Genomic DNA, 22,158 nt, shown 5'->3' with positions numbered 1-22,158 from the left:
GAAAGCCTTACCTTCAGAGGAGTTTATCAGGATGGTGGTAACACTTTGGGCCATTTGGGGGGCGAGACGAAAGGTGATTCATGAAGATATTTTCAAAAGCCCTTTCGCTATTAATGCTTTTGTGAACACATATCTAGCGGAGATCAAAGCATTATCGCATGTGAGAGAGCCCCATATGATTGCGGTCTCCAGGAGGATGGGGTGGTTAGCTCCACCGGAACGCTATGCAAAGATCAACGTCGATGATGGGATGACAAGGGGAGGAAACCATGGCGCTGTGGGCACTATATGCAGGAAATTTGATGGTGTTTTTTTGGGCGCATTAGCTTATGTGTTTCTGAACCATCGTGACGCAGCCACTCTGGAGGCATTGGCGATCAGGGAAGAGTTAGCATTAGCCCAAGATATGAATCTTCATCACATACATTTAGCATCAGATTGCAAAGGTGTGGTTACAGAAGTCCAAACGGGAAGCGGATCGAACTATGGAGCTATTGTTAAAGAGATCAAGATGACAGCTACTTCTTTTTCCTCTTGTAATATAGTTCATGAGTCTAGGAGCTCCAATGTGGATGCTCACAATCTAGCGAAGCATGCATTAAAATTAGGGCCTGGCCGCCATGTTTGGTTAGACCAGACTGATAGCATTTCTTTCGTCCCTGTAAACATTGTAACGGTTTGAATAAAAAGCTTAGCGAGATTGCCTCAAAAAAAAGCTAATACTATCGACTAGCGACTTGGCATGCCCAGATATCCAACATGTGCGAATTGCAACTACTACAAAATATGTTTGATCAAAGTGCAAATTAAAGTAAATTGCAGTGGACGCTAATCATGACGCCACTATATTACATGCCAAATATTATCTGGAAGGAGATGTTTTGAAGTTGCTTACGACTTTACTTTCAAGCATGCGTTGATTTCTGAATTCCTTGTCGATTCATAAAGCATAGATAGTCTTCGTACGTACCTAGGGTATCAAATTCACAGGAGTTACAGGCTGTTTTATGTCAGTTAGCCGTCAACCACAGCAAAAAGAAGATTCCAAGAAGGAAAGAAAGTATTATCTTCTACCTACCTAGACCTGGTAAGGATTATCTTCCATTTTCAAATTTGACATACTAGTTTAATAACCTACTCCCTCCGTTTCTATTTACTCCGCATATTAGGCTTGTCTAAAGGTAATGTTATATACTTTCAACAAGTTTACGGAAACATATATTAACATATACACCACCAAATCAATATCATTGGATTCATCATTGCATATATTTTCACATCATATAAATTTGTTACTGTAAATTTTCATATTTTTTCCTACAAACTTGGTCAAACTTTATAAAGTCTGACTTCAGCCAAAGCTAGTATATAAAGTAAATAAAAACAGAGGGAGTACTTTAGAGTGCTTCAGTGAGCCCTACTTTGTGTCCGGACACTCTTATGCGTCCAAACGGACCCCTACTTTGGGTCTGATGCATTCGGAAGTCCGGAAGGCAGAGTAGGGGAGTTCGGACGTCGGCCACGTTGGACTCCGACAGTTCAGGCCCACCCAAAACCTCTCCCAGATCCCTCCATTTCTTTCACACTCTCCCCTCTCTTCCTGTGCCTCACCTGGACGTCGCCTGTGTATGTTGTCTCCGCGTCAAATGTGAAGTCCATCAAACACCAAGAGTGGGGCACATGGGAGAAGGCCCACACCACTGCCGTGTCGGTGGCCTCTTGGACACACGTTGTCCTGGGCTACGAAGGCCTCTTCCTGCTACCCTTCCGCAAAGGTGGGTGGGCTTGCTAGTGCGGCATGTTTGCTTTTTCTTCTTTGGTCCTTTCTTTGAGGACAATTGTAGTCCCGACGAGGGAGGCCGCCACCTGCACACGACGGCATGGGGTGCATTGGCCTCTTCGCCAGCAAGGTGGATGAGGTGTTTGCCTCGGCGGTGGCGAATGATCGTCGAAGGCTCAAACCGTTGAAGTCGTCGGATCCGACTCCAAACCGATGGAATTGGAGATGGGGGGTCAAGGCGTCATCTAAGTCATCGGCAACATGGTCTAGGGATGGCCAGAAGCGGTCAAAGGCAGCTCCATAACGATGGAGGAGAGGTCGTGGTGCAAACGAGAAGAGCAACGGGAGGGGTAATTGTCACTAGCGCTAAACAGTTTCTAGATGAAGTGCGGTCCAGCCCCCCCCCCCCCCCCCACCACCCCCCTCCACAACCACAAAATATGGAGGCCGGCGAGCTCGATTTGGAGCACCCTAGAAAACTTATGGGGATCAGGGGGGAGGGGGGTTGTCTCTGGTAGAGCTGTCTTTTCAACCAAAATCAACGGCGGTTATTATGAGCATCAGGCCAATATGGCAACTCTATTAGACTTGCTTTGAACTAGACATCGGTGATTCGATGTCATTTGTTAAACAAACAATTTACTACCACGCATGGCCGTGACGTATGTACTCACATATTGAATATTGAATGTAATAACAACAACAACAACAACAACAACAACAACAACAACAACAACAACAACAACAAAGTGTTAAATGGGAGTTACACCTGCTGCTGCCTCCAGTACATGAAACAAAACATGTTTTCAGATGACAAGTTGATAACAGAGTCAAAAAAATAAGATAATGGGAGGTCATGATTACAGCACTTGTTTTGTAAACTGTCCAACATTATAGTTGTGAAACCTAAATCTTCCTTGTACAGCTTCTCAATTAATAGCCTAACTTGGATTGATATCCTTACCAGAGTAAGTAATTTCAAGACATGTGATTGTTTATCTTAATTGCATAATTCAACATTTCAGAAGGATCCATGAAGAAATAGTATAGCAGAAGACCACATACATCAGTCGATCGAAATGTCAACACAAATAATAATTTTTGCAAAAAAAATTCTGGTTGATGCAATAAGTGGGGATATAGAAAATATCTATAATCAGATGAGATCGTTATCCTGGAATTAAAACTGAACAGATAGGCAAAACTGAGGCATGCATGTCATGTAAAGTAGGCATGAGTGCACGATAAGTAATAAATTAAATGCCATTTCTAGTGGAAATCACACAACATATAGTTAATTCGACCAAGAATAAAGGAGGTAAGGGGGGCATACAAGTTGGTCGCAAGCATCAAGCAAAGTTTGTATCTTTATGGCAGCTCTCGGGTGCAAGGATTGTACTTCTTCAAACAAGTTGAGTGTGTCATCCACCTGATTTAATGGAGATACTCAATGTTAAACTGAAAAGAAAAGAAAAGGCTGTCTTCGTACTTTCACTGCAAAATTTCTTCCACATAAATAAACAAACAGAAAGGTTCACAGTAGCCCTACTTGTCGAAGGATAGCATCACATGTGTTGACATGTTCCTGCAATGTACTCTCATATAGGCTATACTTTTCATTGGTCTGTTGAAAAATGAAAAGGGAGGGCCGGGATTAAAAGCCGATCTGCAATTGCAAGCCTGTCCAGTAATAACTGACTAAACGGTAGCATATGCACAAACGTACCTCGGATTTCATGGCAGATTCCAGTTGAGCAAACCATTTGTAGAACTACAGGTGGTAATAAAAGTATTAGTTCGGTGTGCAGAATTTTTGTTATCTGCAAATATAGTATCAACAAACAACTTAAGGTAAGTTGTCGAGATGGGATTCCTAAGTTGTCTAGTCAAGGAATATAAATAGCAGCGATCGAGGGAAAACTTACTTACCTGATGTGTGTTCACCAAGACCGCATCCACTGCACCGGCCTCCTCGAAAGCAGAGTGGTTGTCTGCATCTTGCTGACATATATAACAGCCGGAAATCAATCAAATGTAGACTAACCAGAGCTAATAATGCTACACTGATGGCCGCCAGTTTCTTGTTAATTCCCCAAACCCCTTGAAACAAGATGAAATTTGACAACACAAGCACACAAGCATGGGAGTTGGACAGACTGAAACCGAATTACAAAACGCTGACGAGGTTAACAACAGTCAGTGGCGTCAAATCCAGAGGCCGGCCGACGTCTTACCAGATTGGCCGGGAACGGGCGGTCGGCGAGGGCGTGCGAGATTCAGACTGATTAACAGGCGATCTTCGCATCACCGCCCAGTCTTGGTCTTGTTTGGTTTCGAGAGAGGGATGGCTCTCGTTACAACTTCTCGCCCGGTGAACTTTTTCATCGGGCTAGGTTTCGCGATGGATACTTCAGGCTCTGCATCGGGATCGAGTAGTAAGGATGTGAATACAGAGACTGGGGCTAACAGAGGAGGACCTCGACGACGTTGTCTTTGAGAGAAAATGGGGATCCGCCGGCAGAGGCGAACCGGTGGATGGCAATAGCTAGAGTTTACACCCAGAAACCGTACAACTAGTATTGGTTCTTCCGGAATATGAGAGTGGCATGGTATTAAGCCAGGAGATCAGGATCCGTCCACTCCAAGATAATCTTTTTCACACTCCAGTTTTCATGGCTGAAGATCCTTGGACTTTCTAGGGAAATGTAGTCATTCTTCATGCCGAATAATTAATTAGAACTACTACATATAATTAGAAGTTAATTTGAACTACTACATATAATTCTAGAGTGGCATGGTATTAGGCGAGCAATTAATTAGAACTACTACATATAATTAGAAGTTAGGCATGCAATTAATTAATTATATAGACAATTAATTAGGCACGTACAGAATTAGGAAGGTAGCATGTACTGCTGCATGCCAAATCTTACATTTTTCCAATTCACTCAAAGTAGTTTGACCTACTTACGAGTGCTTCAACGGGGGAAATTATAGTAGAAACTGAGCTAATGGTGCAAAAATAGAAAAAAATCGTCGTGGGTTGTTGGATCTTCAATGGATGACTTCTGATCGCTTCAGCAAACCCAATGAGTCTTTGTTTGTCCATCAACTGCATAAGCATTTGAAGCCAAAAAAAGGCAAGATGGCCAGGTCACAACATAAATAAGTTTTTAGGACTTTAATTAGTATGCTATTTTAATTATTTTTTTAAACACAAAAACAACAACAACAACAACAACAACAACAAAGTGTTAAATGGGAGTTACACCTGCTGCTGCCTCCAGTACATGAAACAAAACATGTTTTCAGATGACAAGTTGATAACAGAGTCAAAAAATAAGATAATGGGAGGTCATGATTACAGCACTTGTTTTGTAAACTGTCCAGCATTATAGTTGTGAAACCTAAATCTTCCTTGTACAGCTTCTCAATTAATAGCCTAACTTGGATTGATATCCTTACCATAGTATTAGGCAAGAACTACTACATATAATTCTAGAGTGGCATGGTATTAGGCAAGCAATTAATTAGAACTACTACATATAATTAGAAGTTAGGCATGCTATTAATTAATCATATAGACAATTAATTAGGCATGTACAGAATTAGGAAGGTAGCTAATTAGGCTTGCAAATAATTAGTTAGGCGAGGAGTTAATCACACCGAATCAATGAGAGAGAAGATCCGGTCACTATACCCAAAAAGTGTTTCGTATAGTTTGCCGAACTTCTCAGTTGTATTTAGCCTTTGCAACATGGGGGCAACGGATCATCTAGTTGTATAAATGGACGGGCAGCATTGGTATATATTGTACAGATGGATGGATGGCATTGATGTGTACTGCCCCTCTAATCATGCACAGAGATTCCCAACAAATCCCCCACTTGTCTTTATGAAATATGTCGAATCAGCTGTTTATGATGTTTGTGAATTGTTATGGTGCTTATATTCAAGGTAAAAAAAAATTGAAACAAGTTAATGCGAGCAACTCATTGTACAATTTCAGTAGAGAAAATTTCACTACACAACTCATACAACAATCTCATACTGCAACAGCTGAAAAGAACTCGGCGGCACACAGCTGATTATGTGGACAGTTTCTCAGAATCTGAATACGAAAACTGGTAAGCTGAAAATAACTGGCCCATTATATCCCGCACACACGAGGACTTAAGGTATATTTGGTTGGTGCCCAAATTTGCCCTACCTAATTATTATTTTTTGCATCCTATGATACTTTAACTTTCACTTGGTTGCAAAATCTTGGAATCTCTAGCCAATTTTTTGGATAGCCAATGGTTGGCAAAATAAAATACCTAGGGCATGCTATGGCATGAAACAAACACACCCATATATAATGTGCAGCACAATATTACTGCTTCACATTCCCATGCACTTTGGGCCCAAACGTCACAATGGTAGATCGTCCCATAACTGTCAATGTATGAGATACACATCCAACCACCAACTAGTCTAAGCACTGGAGTAATTCAAACCAAACCTAAGTTTGTATGTTACATGATGACAAGATACACGCATACCCTGCAACGGCAGGGAAACCTCGCAGGGCACGGCATGGCGCTGCGCCCGATACATCGTGCCAGCACTATCACAGCCACACTATCATGCTATGCTATCATCAGTCGGAAACGTATGAGCAAATGCTACATTGTACTCTACACAATTAAGGAGCTGGTATCGTCGCACAGAAGCAGGCAGATGACGATGGTTCCCAAATTATTCAGGCCAGCTTCTGGGAGCTGATGATTGCTCCCTGCTCTCGCGCAAGCTTGACTGCTTCAAGTCTCTCAGCGCCACTGCAACGAGCTAACCAAACAACCATTAGTTTAGTTTGCAAAATGAACGATTCATGAGAAAGACAGAGTTAGGCATCAACTGGAAAACAAGTCCGTCTGACTAAAGCACACCGTACACGTTGACCGAGCAAGAAAATTGGACAAATAAACACTAGCAGGTGGCTGCTAATTCCACACAAACACACACACAAAAAGTACTCCCTCCGTCCAAAATTAACTGTCGCTGAAACGAGTAGATACACCCATTTCAGCAACAGTTAATTCCGGATGGAGGTTGTACTTCTTTACATATCTGACGCTTCATAGGCGAACTGCATCATCAAAATAACACACAGCAATAACTTACCATAGACATCTCTAATTGAGTCTTCCCCAGTAATTCCAGCATTCAAACTATGTATGTACTAGGCATTCATAGTCTATAGTCATCTCCAAGTCGGTGTAAATTAACAGCAACAACTTACTATACAAATCTCTAGTTTAGGTTCATAAGTAACCATGATTAACATCGGTGAAATTTAATAGCAATATAGTTACTGGGGATAGACAGCTAAATTTACTCACTGCCCCAGTTTATACTTCATAGTTATCTTGGTGGTACGAAATTCTGGTTCAGAATGAAAAATGAGCACTCACCCTGTGGGGAGCTCCACCCTGTAGTCTGGGACTTCTCCGAGGCTCGGCGTTCTGGTGCTGCAAAAACGATGGACTGTTCTGGGCAACAGGAGAAGGGTTATGGTTTTGCGAGTAGGATGGACCGTTCTGGACATTGGGCGATGGGTTCTGGTTATGAGAATAGGATGGACTGTTGTGGACAGTGGAAGATTGATTCTGATAATGGAAATGGGATGGATTGCTGCGGACATTGGACGATTGATTCTGGTCATGGAAATAGAATGGAGTGCTCTGGATATTGGACGATTGACTCTGGTTCCGCGAATAGGATGGACTGCTCTGAGCCATATACCGAGGATTCTGAGTTGGCGAATAGGATGGACTGCTCTGAACCATATACTGAGAATTCCAAGTTTGCGAGTAGGATGGACTGCTCTGAGCAATATACTGAGGATTCCGAGTTTGCGAGTATGATGGACTGTTCTGGACAACAGGCGATGGATTCTGGATTACCAAATGCGATGGACTGTTCTGGACAACAGGCGATGGATCCTGGTTTTGCGGATGCGATTGACTGTTCTGGACAACAGACGGCAGAGCCCCACTCCCTGAACTGCCATCGGCATGATTCTCCCTCGATTTCCCTCGAGTTTGAATCTCACTGCTAGTGGCAGCAGTACTACCCTTCCTCGAATACTGAGTCGCGGCAGCTCTAGCCCCGGCTATCGCTGCAGAAACACTCTCAGTCTTGACCAGGGCAGACTTTGAAGAGTCGAAATTGAGAGATCCCGGCTTGAGAGACAAGGGGTTTCTGGGATCTGGAAGCGGGAACTTGACCGGCAGTGGACCTTGAACAGGCGAAAGACCCCTGGCTGCTCCCTCGTATACCTGCAATGCGACACAAGACGGCACAGAATAAGCTCACAACGTAATGGTGACAAGAGATGGATGAAAAAGCATTGCTTTATGTTAGCAACAATTAGTGACTAACCCTTCTTTCCAAATTGTACACACCCTGATAACCGCGCATCTCGAACGGAACCACCAGCTTCTGCAGAAATTAAAGCGTAGTGGGAAATTGTCATAAATAGAAAAACAGCAGGCATCTGAGTCTCAGGCGCTTTGACAAGGTGGGATGTGAATCTAGCCAATGACGGCATACTCATTGCGACTGACCGATACATGGGTGATTTTAGGGGGTTTTACCTGCGGATTCTCGCAAAGCCAGCAGAAGTCGGTCAAGCCTTCAAGCCTGACCTGCAATCAAGTCAATTCAAGAAGCACCATATTCAGCAATGACACGACAAGGTGCACAAATCCAGGCCATTTATAGCAGAGCAGAGGAGAGGGAATGGCATTCTCTTACTGATTGGGGCACGTCCTCCCAGCAGACGAGCTCCTCGGACCTGACGCAGCCGACCACCTCGACGCACCCTGAGCAATAATCAATCGGCAATGGCGTCAGCAAGCTGGGGAGGAAAGCAGCAGTGGTATCAATCAAGGAAGGTGAGAGGGGGAGGAGGAGGAGATAGGGACCGAGGAGGCGGGAGACGGGGTAGTGCTGGGGGAAGTCGATGTGGTGGACCCCGTCGACGGCGTAGATCTCCCGGTAGAAGTCCTCCATGGCGGCGACGGTGTCGGGGTCGGGCACCTTGGAGGCGGCGTGGATCCAGAGGCGGCCCGTCACCGGCGACGGCCAGGAGCGGCCCTCCACGCGCTTGATGCCGTGCACCAGCAGCGACGCCCACGGCTGGTGCATCGTCAGGCAGGGGTTCCGCAGCCCCCCGCCCCCCGACCGCCCGCCGCGCATCGCCGCCTGCGCTGGTCCGGAGAGGAAAGGAGAGGGTGGGCAGCCGCCGGAACCGAATCGAATCGGGGTTGGATTGCGTCGGCGGCGGCGGCGGAACTCTACTACACAGTTGGAGTTGGTTGGGCTCAAACCCTCGGATAATGGGCCTCAAGGGTTGACGCTATTTTCTTATTTATTTGCCAGATATTTGACTCAATTTTTATTTGATATAGATATTCTAAAAAATGCTAGATCAAATAAGATCAAATTCGGACGATACCATCAATTTGTATTTTTTAAAAATTTTATATTGTAAATCACATTTTCAGTGTTCTAAAAGGATAAGGCGGTCATGACTTCTACCTAACTATGTTTTTTCTTTTTCTTATAAACACTCGTATGTGCACTAGCACTATATAGATCATTTCTTGATTGAACGCACAATATGAAGATATTTTTTTTATATATCTATCTTTTATTACATCCGCTCTTAAGGTGGGAATTCAAATCGAACGGATAGGACACATTTTTGTCCATCTTAATGGTGTATCTTAATGGATAGGGCATGTGTCATCGTTTTTGTCCATAGGGTTAGGGGTATGGGTGTCTGAGTTTATTCCCGGTGGTTACCCATGTGTTTCTCAATTAATACTACAATTAAACACATTTTGTTTTGTTACTTTAACTTTGTACTCTAATAATGTCTATGTGTCAAACTACAATTGCTTATATGTTTCTTGTTGTTGAACAACTATATATAGTTACATATATGCACCATCATCACCAATTGTTCTTTCATATTATTATGCTCTTAGATTAATCCGCAATCAATTGTACATCAAACCCGATGGGTCGATGGGAATGCTTAACCAACAGGTAATGGAAATGGATCCAAATGTAGACCCATGAATATGGTTGTGGGCAGACGGGGCAAAATAGACATGTTCATACTCATGGATATAGATATCAATAATGTCAGCCTGATGAAACCCGGCCAAATTGGTGCACATATGATAGGGCCCATTATTACCAGAAGATCTCTGTAGGAACTCCATTTTCAGCCAAATTTTCTTTCAAGAAAGTTGGGATATGTGACCTTCACTGTTTGAATTTATTTACTTTCAAATAAATGAACAATACTGAAAGCACAAAATGTTTGCCACATGTTGCGGACAAATTTATTCCCTCAAAATAAAGTACGTAAAATTTGAACTTCTCAGACATCTTAGTAACAGTTCAAGAAAAAAGAAAAACGTCAAACCAACTGATACAGTACCAGCGGAGTTAGTCTTTTACACATAAGCATTAGTAGTACAACCCTACATTGAGCTGTGTCACTTATTAGCACGCACACGCAATCTTCTCATCTACTCCCTCTGTAAACTAATATAAGAGCGTTTAGATCACTACTTTAGTTATCTAAACACTCTTATATTAGTTTACAGAGGGAGTACAACAGAAATTGAGCAGCCTCGACTAAAACCGTGCCATGTGTCAAGAGTATCGATCTATGCACAACAATCATTAGAATCGCTTCATTCTCCTTACCACCTTACAAACAACAATTAAGTTATGTTTCAGCTACAAGTTTGTTTGCTCGCATCGAGAAGAAATGGAATCAATGTCAATGGTAGCAGGACTGCATTGTGATCTGAAGCCTGTCAAAGTTATGGGGCCGCGAGAAGTGGAAACCATGACATAGCTTTCATCATGAACTGGAATCATTGACGGCACAAACCGGAACATCACTGCAAACCAAGCAATCTCATAAGCAAATAAATGATCGACAGCATTAAGAGCAATTCATCAAACAGCACACATGAGATTTACAAGACTTACCTTACACTTTATACATTGTTTTCATGACTGGACGATGTAGAGATCTTGCTTTGCTATGTAGTAGCATCCCATGGAAGTCCCTGGATGCACGGTAAACTGCTCCCGGAACTGGCCAACCCGCTTGCTTGGAATGTCAATATCAATTTCCTCCAAGCTGGGCATCCCTTCAGCTTGCAACCCTTCACCAAATATCAGGAATTGGTTGCCCGTGATGAATGATCCAGACACACGGATAGCAATTTCTGTTTCCCCATTCGCGCGGCAATGTAGCTTCTCAACAACATGAACAATTTTTTCTCTAGGCCGGTCACCTTTCAACTTCTTTCTTATATTTGATAAAGTATCAAATATGGCACTTTGTCCGACATACACATTCCCTGAAAAACTGCACAAACAGGAGATAACACCACATATCATGCATGTGCTCAGAAACAGCTTGGGTTCTTCGACACACAGTAATATAGAGGCACAACAGAAGCAACAATGCCTGACAGGATAAATTTGGAAAGCAACACTGCCTATAGGATAAAGTAGGAAACAAATGGGCCAGATTAACAGGAAATGATGAATTGTGCAAAAGTGCAACGGTCAATTCAGCTAGCTCCATCAACTAGCTGGCAACTCAATGATATCGTCTCAGCAAGTTTTCATATTAAGTTATTAACCATCACAGAACACATACTTGATGTTATTAGTACCAAAATAATTTCAACGATACTGTAACCAACTATTGGAGGTACAATCTACATAAAGGTTAAAGGCCTAAACAGCAGTAAGAGTACATCTATGTTTTAGGATCATGCTAAAAAAATGTAACATTGCCTCGGGTACCTGAAAGATGATTCTTCCTTGTAGAATGTCTTCATATAATTCCAAGGTCCTTCAGAGCCATTAAAAAGGAGGTAATAATGAACAGCAAGCATCTGGGATTCAGGGGGGAAATCTGCTTAAGTACATATAGTGGTAACCTGTGCATCTTTAATGAATTGCCAGAACTAAAAGGGAGCTAATGGATTACTTTTCACTTTGAGCTTGGATATTTGGGCATACCATCATTTCAGTCTGAATTTCTGAGTGATATTTGGACAAGTGTGTCCGTGAAAGCATTGAATAAGTTATGTTCGAGAATACTGAGTCTTGAAAAAAGGAACAAATCAAGTAGTGAGTACCCTTGTTTGATACGGGTGGGTCTATTAACAAAAGTCCTTTTAATCTACACGTTTGAATTGAGATCCGAAATGTGGAACCAAACGAGCTAACGTCAAAGAATCAGCAGGCGAGTTGAAAAGGAAAAGAATGGATAAATAACATAGTTAAAGCAGGTATGGGGATAGGGGCACTCGAACCCTCACGACTTATAAATAATTTCTTTTTCAATGGACTTTGTTCATTAAAAGGAAAACAAAAGGGTTTCTCTGGGCAATAACAAACAAATTAGGGCACAAACAAATTATCAGGACACAAACAAACAAATTAGGGCACAAACAAACTATCAGACCAGTTGTTCTACACACGAAGGACTAGCACTGCAGTTCAACAAAATGAAGGCGCTAGAGCAATATTTTACTCAACCAATGGAAGTATAAGAATACTGTAGTGCATCCGCTCAAATGGTTCACACTTGCGCCACATTGTTCTTCCATTTTTCTAATGTACAACCTATAGTTACAAGCAAAATGGATCAGCCGAGTTGTGGAACAGGGCCATGGGACATGGTTAAGGTGGCTCAACAAGTAGGATCGATGGGGGTGCGGAAGTGTTCCTTGGTGGAGGTGACTGATTATATACTGGCTGTATTATAAACCTGACCCTCTCCCTCTCCCCTTCTTCCTCTCGTTCCCAAATGGAGGTAGATGGAAGTGGAACAAATAGGAATGGTGACCACCAGCGGTGAGGTGGCAGAGGCAAAAGAAAGTGAGCCACGGTAACATCATCAAGCAACAGTGTTTGTCTATCTCCAACATATAGCCTCTACCCCCCCTCCCCCTCCCTGACCCCCTTCAAAGTTCTAGCTTCAATTCTTGACATAGGGGGCATGTTTCATATCAAGTGTGTGTCCTGATATTTAACTGAAGTAGAAGAAAACAATAAGCTGAAATATGCTCTAAAGAATTCACCTCTGCTATTTGCTTTAATCTCTCTGTTGGATTAACAACACCCCTGACATATGCTGCCAAGTCCACACCAGTTTGCTCATACCTCTTGATAAATGCGTGTGACAAAAGCTGTAGAATGTTAAACATGTTAGTCCACTATAAGAAAACCAAACAATGGAAAAGGATAAAAGATGTAAAATGCATTGTCAAGATAATTAACATTCTGTTATTAGACCAAGCCATAACTAACCAGTACCTACATTTTGCATACAAGTTTGTGAAATGGACCTCCAATAATACCATACACAAAATTAAAGGCAGATCAACAACAAAGCTATAGAATGCGCCTTGGTGAAGAAATCAGCTAACTAGAGTTCTGATGGCACATACTGGAGAGCAACAACCCGCTCCTGCATCTGCAATTTCATGCAGGAAGCATCAACTCCAATGTGCTTGGAGAGATCATGCTTCACTGACGTAGAGTAGCCGATGCATTGCTTAAGAATTAAGATGCTTCACTGGATCTGCTTGACTAGCAACCTAACGAACTCGGCCTAAGCATTCGGAAGGAAAACTACAATGTGCTTGATCTTCCAGGAAATCGTTGAGGCAGTAGGCACAGAGAGACCAGTGATCAGAATTATCACTAGCCCAAGTAGTATCTGTGTACGCCTAATGTGCAGAGAGCTGAACCAAGATTAGAAAAGGCAGGACTGATGGTCACTCGAAGGCATCACATAACACGAAGAAGGTGAGTGTAGTGGGCTAGTGATAATTCTGATCACTGGTCTTAGTTTAGGTAGTGGTCCTATTATAATGGACATGTTGCCAAGTCCAGATCATGTTGTATTAGGACTAGAGTCTAGCACATGTAAGGCAGCCCCTCAATATAATGAGGTAACCACACGTTAAATCAGTTAACCAGGGAGTTAGAAGAAACCCATCTTCTACTTGATCCATCACGTACTTTCCTTCTCCCTGCGCCTAAGGTTTCCAGCCCCAGCTGCACATACGGTGGACGGCGAACATTGGTGGTGATGGTGTCCTGGCTGCAGCAATGGTGGCTGCTGTGGGCTAGGGTATGGAAGTCTGTACATGATGGTACGAGAGGGAGAGAAGAGAAACCAAGGTCTCTATGTGGAATGGGCCTCCTCGTTTATTCCAATGGACCAATGATAGGGGCGGTGATGTCTTCATCAACCAAAGGCCAGTGAGACATACTTACAAGAGAAGGTAAATCAGTTAATAAATACCTAAATATACTTAACCACACAACTATACAATACTCTGACAGTTATTGCCACTAATGCTTTATCAAAAAAAGTTATTACCAGTAATATGTAATAACATTCAAACAGACCACAAGACATTGATGCAAATTGCTAACCTACTGGACTCAGATTGCATGAAAGTTAGAATATACATGTTTTCTTTACCTGCTCGCATGTAGGCCTTGCATCAGCATCTTTCCTCAAGCAATCATTTATGAAGGAACAAAATTCTGGTGTATAGGCATCTTCTGGTGGTGTTGGTGATGGATCATCGAGTATCTGACATAAGAGATTTTAGGATTGTAAGAGAGGACAACAATCGAGTGGGAAAAAAACAGTACCTGAAGTATGTGATTTTAAGATTAAGATAGGGCAACAAGTGAAGTGACAGATAATTTATATATTCAAAGAAAATGAAAAAAAACAACTTACAAAACATAAACCAGCAAGGAAAAAAGAAAATATTGTGGAAACTAATATAATCATCGAACAGACATGCAGAAATGGAACATTCTTTGCCATATCAACGAATTCAAATACAACCCACCAAGGCTACCATGTGAACAGCTCAAATAGTCCCCACACTTTGCATCAGTCTGTAAAAGGGATGATATTCCATCCCAACATACGTAATGAATGATGGACAAGAATAAAAAAAAATCTGAGTAGTCAATCACCTGTAGCATGAGATTGGCTGGGCCTTCGTTGACATTATATGGAAATTTACCAGTAGCACACTCCAATATCGTTAGTCCAAGACTCCAAATATCAGCAGCATAGGAGTAGTTCTCATTGCGGATTCTCTCAGGTGACATATATGTCACAGTGCCTACAAAGGTAGCACACTGGAACATATTTATTTAGCAGAAAACATATTGTTCATTCACTTTAAATGATTAGATGAAATTGATGTACTATTATTAAATAATTAGCTCATATTTAAGGAATATCAAAAGAACAGCGTGATAATTGTCACAAAGAAGTAGCATACCATAGCCATTGTATTGTCCAAACCAGCACTTACACCAAAATCTGTAATTTTTGCTTCGCCCTTAAGGTTTACCAGTAAATTTGCTGGCTTTAGATCTCTATGCACTAGATGTCTTACTTCATGCAAGTACTTCAGGCCCTTCAGAATTGTACAAAGAATAATTTATTACTTCAAAAACACATCAGGTCACAGCCTGATTTTGATCAACACAGACATGAAAGGAAGAGGATGTGGAAGATCCATACAAGTAACACTTTCTGTAGCATATGTGCAAGAACTGGCTCTGGTATTGATTTCTTGACTTTTATAACGTCTGCTAAAGAGCCACCATCCATGTATTCAAGGGCAATGCTTATTTGTCCAGAATCAGGCATGTAAAATGCACCCTGGAATTCAACTAAACCAGGATAGCAACTTGCTTCACATAATGTTCTCATCTCATTAAGAATTTGTTGCCTTTTCTCCTGTAAAGGTATGAAGACACGTGAAAAATATTAAAAGAAAACTTCGCAAATCAGTTTATCAACTCAAATAGAATGAATTAATTATATCAATCAAATATATAGACAAACATAAAATACTAAAATTACTCCATGCAATACCAAAAATGTTCTGATGCAACAGTATATGAATTGAAGCATAGAAGAGAGAGAGAGCATTTCTATTCTTTGGTGTATCTGCTTTAATGATGCAGTCAGAACTGACTCTGCTACTTGACTGCCACTGCAATAAACCAGAATCCCTTCGTGCTGCCTTCAATGCAATGCAAATACATGTTTTGGTTTAATATACTCAACTCCAACTTGTTTCACTCCAGCTTACACCAAGAAAATTGCGTAGTGGGATATTTGGTCGCCTGCTACTAAATTATGGTGCAAATGTGTCGAGAGCATGGCATGGTGAAGAGAGCTTCCTTTGGGGTCAGAGAAGACTAGAGAGGAGACGAACTTCCGTTCTCTTTCTTTGCTTAATCAAATATCATGATATGAGCCATGGCATCTGTAGTAGTTGGAAATATAAAACTAGAGAGCACTGTGAATGAGAAATCAATAGGGGGGGGGGGGGGGGGGGGGGGGAGCTAGCAACTGAAATCCCCTATCCTGGGCATTTTTGGCACCCTTCCTTCTGCAGGTCATGGGCCCATTTTGCAGATGAGTCAGGAAACAATGCAGGTAGCTAAGGATGATGTGTCATATTTCTATTAGTCAGGCATGTCCTAACTGGTTAGGCGAGTTTAGATGAGTAAGAGTACGTTTCTTCTAAGTGCAACTGCCTAGACTGAGTCTGATATGAAGTTACTGTCCGAATACTATTTGTAATCCCAACGAAACAATGTACATAGTGACAGTCTCACACTGTTTCGCTTCCACATATCCAACACCCTGCCATTGAGATGTTTTTCCCTTCTAAATAGGAAACATTGTGAATATGCAATAGAGAAATTGGCAGCTTATCACTAGTAACCAAAATCCTTCAGGGCAATGTGATTGATGCTACCCATCCATGTGCTGGATATCATGGGCCCATTGTGATGCACTCATGCACATGACTCCTAAAGAAAGGAAAGAATGGTCCAGCATGCAAGTAAACCACACGGTTTGTTTGCTCCCTTTAATACTATTTTGTTTCAAAACACGAATGAGGTTCAGACTAGTTATCAACACAAGTTCCACTTAAATGTGGGTACAAATATTAAGCCAAGTTCTCACAATCTTCTTTATATGTTCAGTCCAATGAAGTAGAATGAACAATGACTAGGAAATTAAAAGCGAAAACAGCCTTGTTGGGGTGTTCATGTAAACCAGAAGTGCACAACAATGTGGTTGTAAGCTGCATTTCGGACGAGAAAGAATGTACCTTCTCAAATATGTTTATCTTCTTCAAGGCCAGAATTCGATGAACTGGTATGAAAATAGCTCTCTGCACGACACTGCTTGCTCCATTCCCAATGGGACCAAATATGTGCATGTCTTCAGAGGCACATCGGTATGCCTTCTCACCGGTATCTGGCTCTTCTGGTCCGGTACTTCGCTTATGAAAGCCATGCTCATTGATGTTATACTCACCAAACGATCTACTCAGTAAATTTATCGTTCCACCATCAGACACCTTCACGAAAGGAAGAACTTAAAAAACAAACACTTCCACATCTAAACAAGTTTAAATTCACAAAGATAAAAACAAAGCTGAGGGAATTCTAAATGATAGTTTCCAAAGGGTAAGTGATTCTCTTCAGTTAAGTAATTATGACTAATATCCAATCTTATGACTACGTATAATATTGTACATCCTATCACTTCATGTGTCAGGATCGATTGGTCAAGTAGGTCCATGCAGCGAAATTGCTACCCCAAAGGTACAGAAGCATTGAGCATGTACATTCAGTTGCTGGCAGGATGGTTTTCATGACTGGAAAACAAAAGTGAAACAACTGGTACCAATTCCATTAACAGACAACAACCCCAGGCTAATGCTGCCGGTGTACAACCTAATTTGGTTTGCATGCAGAGAAGAAAGAATGAGAGGCTGTGTTTTACCACATAGGAATCGCATGTATCCTCCGGGAAGGGAACCCGGGTACTGACGCCGCCCTTGTCCGTGTCGTCGAACAGCAAGGGCTGCAGCTTCTTCTTCAACTCCTCTAGCCCCGACATGGGGGCTCGCTGGTGACCACCCGGCGCAAGGGTACGCTCTGGGTGGTTCACAGGGAGGCTGTCAGAGAACCCTACGTACCAAGCAGCGAGGAACCACCGTCTCTTCAGTTGAGCAGAGAAGAAGGCGGCGGACGGTTCGGTTCCCCCGGACGAAAAATTGGAGCTTGGGCGGACCTGATTACATCCAACAATCGCGAACGGATCAATAGAACATACGCTGGAATTCTCGATTCCAAATCGAACTAGGCAACGGCAGAATACGAATCAGGATTTGGGGGGGGTCACCTGGATTCGCTCTCGGCTGAGGAGGGCGGCTGGCGGCGGCGAGCCCGTCGGGATGCTCGCCGGACGGATCTACACGGGCGGATAGAGGAGGACGCGACGGAGGATGCGACGGGGCTGGGGGCCGACGGAGGGACTGGCGGGAGAGGCGGAGGGCGGACGGGGGAGGTGGCCGCGGCTGGCGGCCTACGACGGCCCGGCGACGGGGGAAGGGGAGGAGGAAGGGAAGGGAGGATGCCACTCTGCTCTGCCCTCTGCTCTGGTATATGCCGCTTATGGCATACGTTAGTTACTGTTTTTTTTTCACCTTTCATTTTTATTTTTACCATCATAAAACAACCATTGCTTTTCCTTTTCTTTATTTTCAAGTTCAATTCAAAGACATCACATCTCCAAAAAAGACTTCATTACTTTCTAGTGCAAAACAAAATACTATGCTCCATGGTAACTATTCGTCTTTTCAAGAAATGGAGTTGTTCGACGATTACAATATTTTTCAGCGTAATCAATGACCCGTAGCTATATGAGAGCGGGGTTTTCTTTTTTGATTGAGCTTTGCGTTCGTTTAAATAAATTTAGGATAAATTTCAAACTTATGTGAAGTTGCATCCAGTATAAAACTGAACATAAATCTTTGCTCATATTTGAGTTTGGTTCATATTCCAAATAAGAGTATAACATAAGGACTCAAGTGCAAAAGGTAAAGTCTTTTATCAATTGGACATGAATTTCAAATAAATTGCAATAAATAAATGAAATGCAAACTTTATTCTAAAAATTGAATAATACAAAGTTGATCATACAAAGTCAATAAAAGAGATGTTATTGATTATCATACAAATACAAAGTCATGTAAGAGATTACATAAGCTTGGAGCCGGCGATGCGATCTCCTACGATGGCCCAACGACAAGGGGATGAAGAAGGACGGAGGATGCCATTCTGCTCTGCCCTCCGGTCTGGTATATGTCGCTTATGGCATATGTCAGTTTTCTTTTTCACCTTTCATTTTTACTATTACTACTACCATGAAACAACCATTGCCTCTTTTTTCTTTCTTTTCAAATTCAAAGACATCACATCTCTAAAAAAGGCTTCATCATTTTTTCTATAAAACAAAATATGTTCCATGGTAACTATTGATCTTTTTAGGAAATGAAGTTGTTCAAGGATTACAATATTGTTTACCTACTGCTAACAAAAATTAAATAAATGTCCGTGATATCTATTTTCCTTCTTCATTTTTTCGCAAATAGTTTTTTTTACAGAATTTCAACACTTGCTGAGAGATTGTCCACCCTAATGCTTTTGAGTTAAATCATACTCCCTCCGTTCCTAAATATTTGTCTTTCTAGACATTTCAAATGGTTACAACATACGGATGTATGTAGACATATTTTAGAGTGTAGATTCACTCATTTTACTTTGTATATAGTCATTTGTTGAAATCGCTAGAAAGACAAATATTTGGGAACGGATGGAGTAATTTTTTTCTGCACATTGTGGGGCGGTAAAAATGATGCGAATGTCAAATTCAAGAATATATTGTCAAAACAATACCAATGTTCAAACAATATTATGGTTCCAACTTCTGAACTGTGGTGAAAAAAATAACCATGAAGCTCCTAACATTGCCTTTCAATATTGACATGCTATCGGTTGTCATGTTGCAACTTGGAGTATATATGTAGTGAAAAATAAGGATTCAATACTCATTCGATTTGTAGTATTTTTTTAGGATTCTTATAGGATTTTGATCCTTTTGATTTTCTGCTATGTATGTCACTAGATTCACATGAATGGAGGTACTAGATTCCTAAGGATTTTGTCCATATTGGCTTAATTCCCAAGGATTCTAAGTAGGTCTTAAGCATTACACGAGACTTTATAGAAAATGCAAAAGGATTAGAGTGGACATGAGATCTCAACCCTTTACTTTTCCTATCTTTTGATTTGGAAATCATGCAAATGAAATGAGCCCTTGAAGGAAAACGTCAGTGATACATGTGTTTAAATGATAATATGCGCCCAAATTCAAAAATGTACAGAAAATAATCATGAAAAACCTTATATGTCTCTAAAAATTTGAGAAAATATTAGTTTGTCATGTCACAACACTTACTTCAGAATTCAACATCACTATATGTCTTTTAAAATTTGCAATATGAGGAATATATCCTATGGTAGCAATGTTCCATCCTCTCTCTAGGGAGATTATGCATGCAAACTAGTGTGTGTGTGTGTGAGAGAGAGAGAGAGAGGGAGGGAGGGAGAGAGAGATAGAGAGAGAGAGATATGTCTACTACTACCATGCCATGTCACCGGTGGACCTAGGAAGGATGGTAGGTGAGGGAGTCCTGGATTAGGGGGTCTCCGGACAGCCGGACTATATCCTTCGGCCGGACTGTTGGACTATGAAGATACAATATTGAAGACTTCGTCCCGTGTCCGGATGGGACTCTCCTTGACGTGGAAGGCAAGCTAGGCAATACGGATATGGGGATCTCCTCCCTTGTAACCGACCTTGCGTAACCCTAACCCCCTCCGATGTCTATATAAACCGGAGGGTTTAGTCCGTAGGACAACAGACAATCATACCATAGGCTAGCTTCTAGGGTTTAGCCTCTATGATCTCGTGGTAGATCAACTCTTCTAATACTCATATCATCAAGAACAATCAAGCAGGATGTAGGGTATTACCTCCATCAAGAGGGCCCGAACCTGGGTAAACATCTTGTCCCCTGCCTCCTGTTACCATCCGCCTTAGACACACAGTTCGGGACCCCCTACCCGAGATCCGCCGGTTTTGACACCGACATTGGTGCTTTCATTGAGAGTTCCACTGTGTCGTCACCGTAAGGCTTGATGGCTCCTTCGATCATTGCTAGCGATGCGGTCCAGGGTGAGGTTTTCCTCCCCGGGCAGATCTTTGTATTCGGCGGCTTCGCACTGCGGGCCAATTCGCTTGGCCATCTGGAGCAGATGGAGAGCTACGCCCCTGGCCATCAGGTCAGATTCGGAAACTTGAACTACATTGCCGACATCCGCGGAGACTTGATTTTCGACGGATTCGAGTCTGTGCCAGGTGCGCCGCACAGTCACGACGAGCATGACATAACTCTACCGTCGGACAGTATTCGGGAGATTGCATCTACAACTACTCTGGCCGTCAATCCGGAGCAAATCGCGCCATCCGAAAGCGGAGGGATAGACCCCGCCACGAAGGTCACGCTCTCAGTGGCGACAGAGCCAGATACTGACTTCACCCCTTACGAGAGTCGTGTCGCTGAACCACTGGATTCATCTCCGGCCACGAACTCCGAGCCGCTTACATCCGTGCCCGTTGAACCCGACTAGGCGCCGATCATGGAGTTCACCTCCGCGCGCGGATATCTTTCAGCACTCGCCTTTCGGCGATGTGCTAAATTCATTAAGGTCTCTCTCCCTGTCAAGAGAACCTTGGCCGAACTATGTCCGACTAGAATGGGATGTGGACGACGAAGAAATTCGCTGCCCACCCACCACCCACTTGGTAGCCACTGTCGACGACTTAACCGACATGCTCAACTTCGACTCCGAAGACATCGACGGCATGAACGATGATGCAGGAGACGAACAGGAACTAGCGCCCACAGGGCGCCGGACAACCACTTCATCACATGACATATACATGGTGGATACACCCAAAGAGGGCAATGGCGAAGAGACAGCGGAGGATGCCCCCTCCAAGCAACCCAAGCGTTGACATCAGCGGCGCCGCTCTAAGTCCCGCCATAGCAAAAACAGCGATAACAGCGCAAGAGGAAATAACAGTCCAGTCGACTCTAGAAGAAACGATGACCGCATCGCCCCGGTGGCAGAGCACGATGAAAATGCAAACGGCGAACATAGTGCGGATCCGGCATCCGAACACAGCGACGCCAAGGATAAACCTCATCAAACCCCGTCTGGGGAGGAAAATAGTCCGGACGAAGATGCACACATCATCCCGGAAAACGCACTTGGAGCAAGAGAACCTCCGC

General features: G+C 42.7%; 3 protein-coding genes across 4 annotated transcripts; all 3 read right to left on the bottom strand.

Annotated features, from left to right (window-relative positions):
• Window positions 1-2,936: 2,936 nt before the first annotated feature.
• On the bottom strand, window positions 2,937-4,053 carry LOC147977452 (conserved oligomeric Golgi complex subunit 3-like; the record flags this gene model as incomplete). Its single annotated transcript, XM_087521171.1, has 6 exons — window positions 2,937-2,954; window positions 3,114-3,209; window positions 3,330-3,404; window positions 3,507-3,551; window positions 3,710-3,781; window positions 4,015-4,053. Coding segments are annotated over 6 exons (345 nt in total), but the record flags the coding sequence as incomplete, so codon positions are not given.
• Window positions 4,054-6,134: 2,081 nt separating this feature from the next.
• Window positions 6,135-9,167, bottom strand: LOC125550097 (uncharacterized). 2 transcript variants are annotated; one of them, XM_048713008.2, is made up of 6 exons: window positions 8,752-9,167; window positions 8,582-8,649; window positions 8,422-8,472; window positions 8,207-8,266; window positions 7,237-8,103; window positions 6,135-6,600 (listed from the first exon to the last, which is right to left on the bottom strand). In XM_048713008.2, the coding sequence occupies exons 1-6, from the start codon at window positions 9,023-9,025 to the stop codon at window positions 6,592-6,594; spliced, it is 1,329 nt and encodes a 442-aa protein (XP_048568965.2). In that variant the 5' UTR covers window positions 9,026-9,167; the 3' UTR covers window positions 6,135-6,591. The 2 variants fall into 2 exon arrangements, with proteins under 2 accessions (XP_048568965.2, XP_048568964.2); XM_048713007.2 differs by having other exon boundaries at window positions 6,135-6,610; window positions 8,752-9,158.
• Window positions 9,168-10,244: 1,077 nt separating this feature from the next.
• On the bottom strand, window positions 10,245-18,391 carry MKK3 (mitogen-activated protein kinase kinase 3). Its single transcript, XM_048713009.2, has 11 exons — window positions 18,141-18,391; window positions 17,739-18,029; window positions 17,059-17,310; window positions 15,447-15,665; window positions 15,202-15,339; window positions 14,888-15,055; window positions 14,376-14,489; window positions 12,961-13,068; window positions 11,675-11,766; window positions 10,844-11,228; window positions 10,245-10,752 (listed from the first exon to the last, which is right to left on the bottom strand). Exons 2-10 carry the CDS (start codon window positions 17,853-17,855, stop codon window positions 10,865-10,867), a joined length of 1,572 nt encoding a protein of 523 aa, XP_048568966.1. The 5' UTR covers window positions 17,856-18,029; window positions 18,141-18,391; the 3' UTR covers window positions 10,245-10,752; window positions 10,844-10,864.
• Between the last annotated feature and the right edge of the window lie 3,767 nt (window positions 18,392-22,158).

Source organism: Triticum urartu, chromosome 4A (genome assembly GCF_056163025.1).
Source record: "Triticum urartu cultivar PI428250 chromosome 4A, HENAU_Tu73, whole genome shotgun sequence".
Classification (NCBI taxonomy): domain Eukaryota; kingdom Viridiplantae; phylum Streptophyta; class Magnoliopsida; order Poales; family Poaceae; genus Triticum; species Triticum urartu.
This window is presented reverse-complemented; position numbering and strand designations above follow the sequence as displayed.

Excerpts from the sequence above, each read along its gene's own strand:
- MKK3 (XM_048713009.2), bottom strand. The coding sequence starts at position 17,855 with ATGTCGGGGCTAGAGGAGTTGAAGAAGAAGCTGCAGCCCTTGCTGTTC. Across the intron at positions 15,666-17,058 it reads AGATAAACATATTTGAGAAG|GAGAAAAGGCAACAAATTCT; the intron begins GTACATTCTTTC and ends ATACCTTTACAG. Across the intron at positions 14,490-14,887 it reads CAGCCAATCTCATGCTACAG|ATACTCGATGATCCATCACC; the intron begins GTGATTGACTAC and ends CTCTTATGTCAG.
- LOC125550097 (XM_048713007.2), bottom strand. The coding sequence starts at position 9,025 with ATGCGCGGCGGGCGGTCGGGGGGCGGGGGGCTGCGGAACCCCTGCCTG. Across the intron at positions 8,267-8,421 it reads GGCTTTGCGAGAATCCGCAG|AAGCTGGTGGTTCCGTTCGA; the intron begins GTAAAACCCCCT and ends TAATTTCTGCAG. Across the intron at positions 6,611-7,236 it reads AGGGTGGAGCTCCCCACAGG|CTCGTTGCAGTGGCGCTGAG; the intron begins GTGAGTGCTCAT and ends TTGTTTGGTTAG.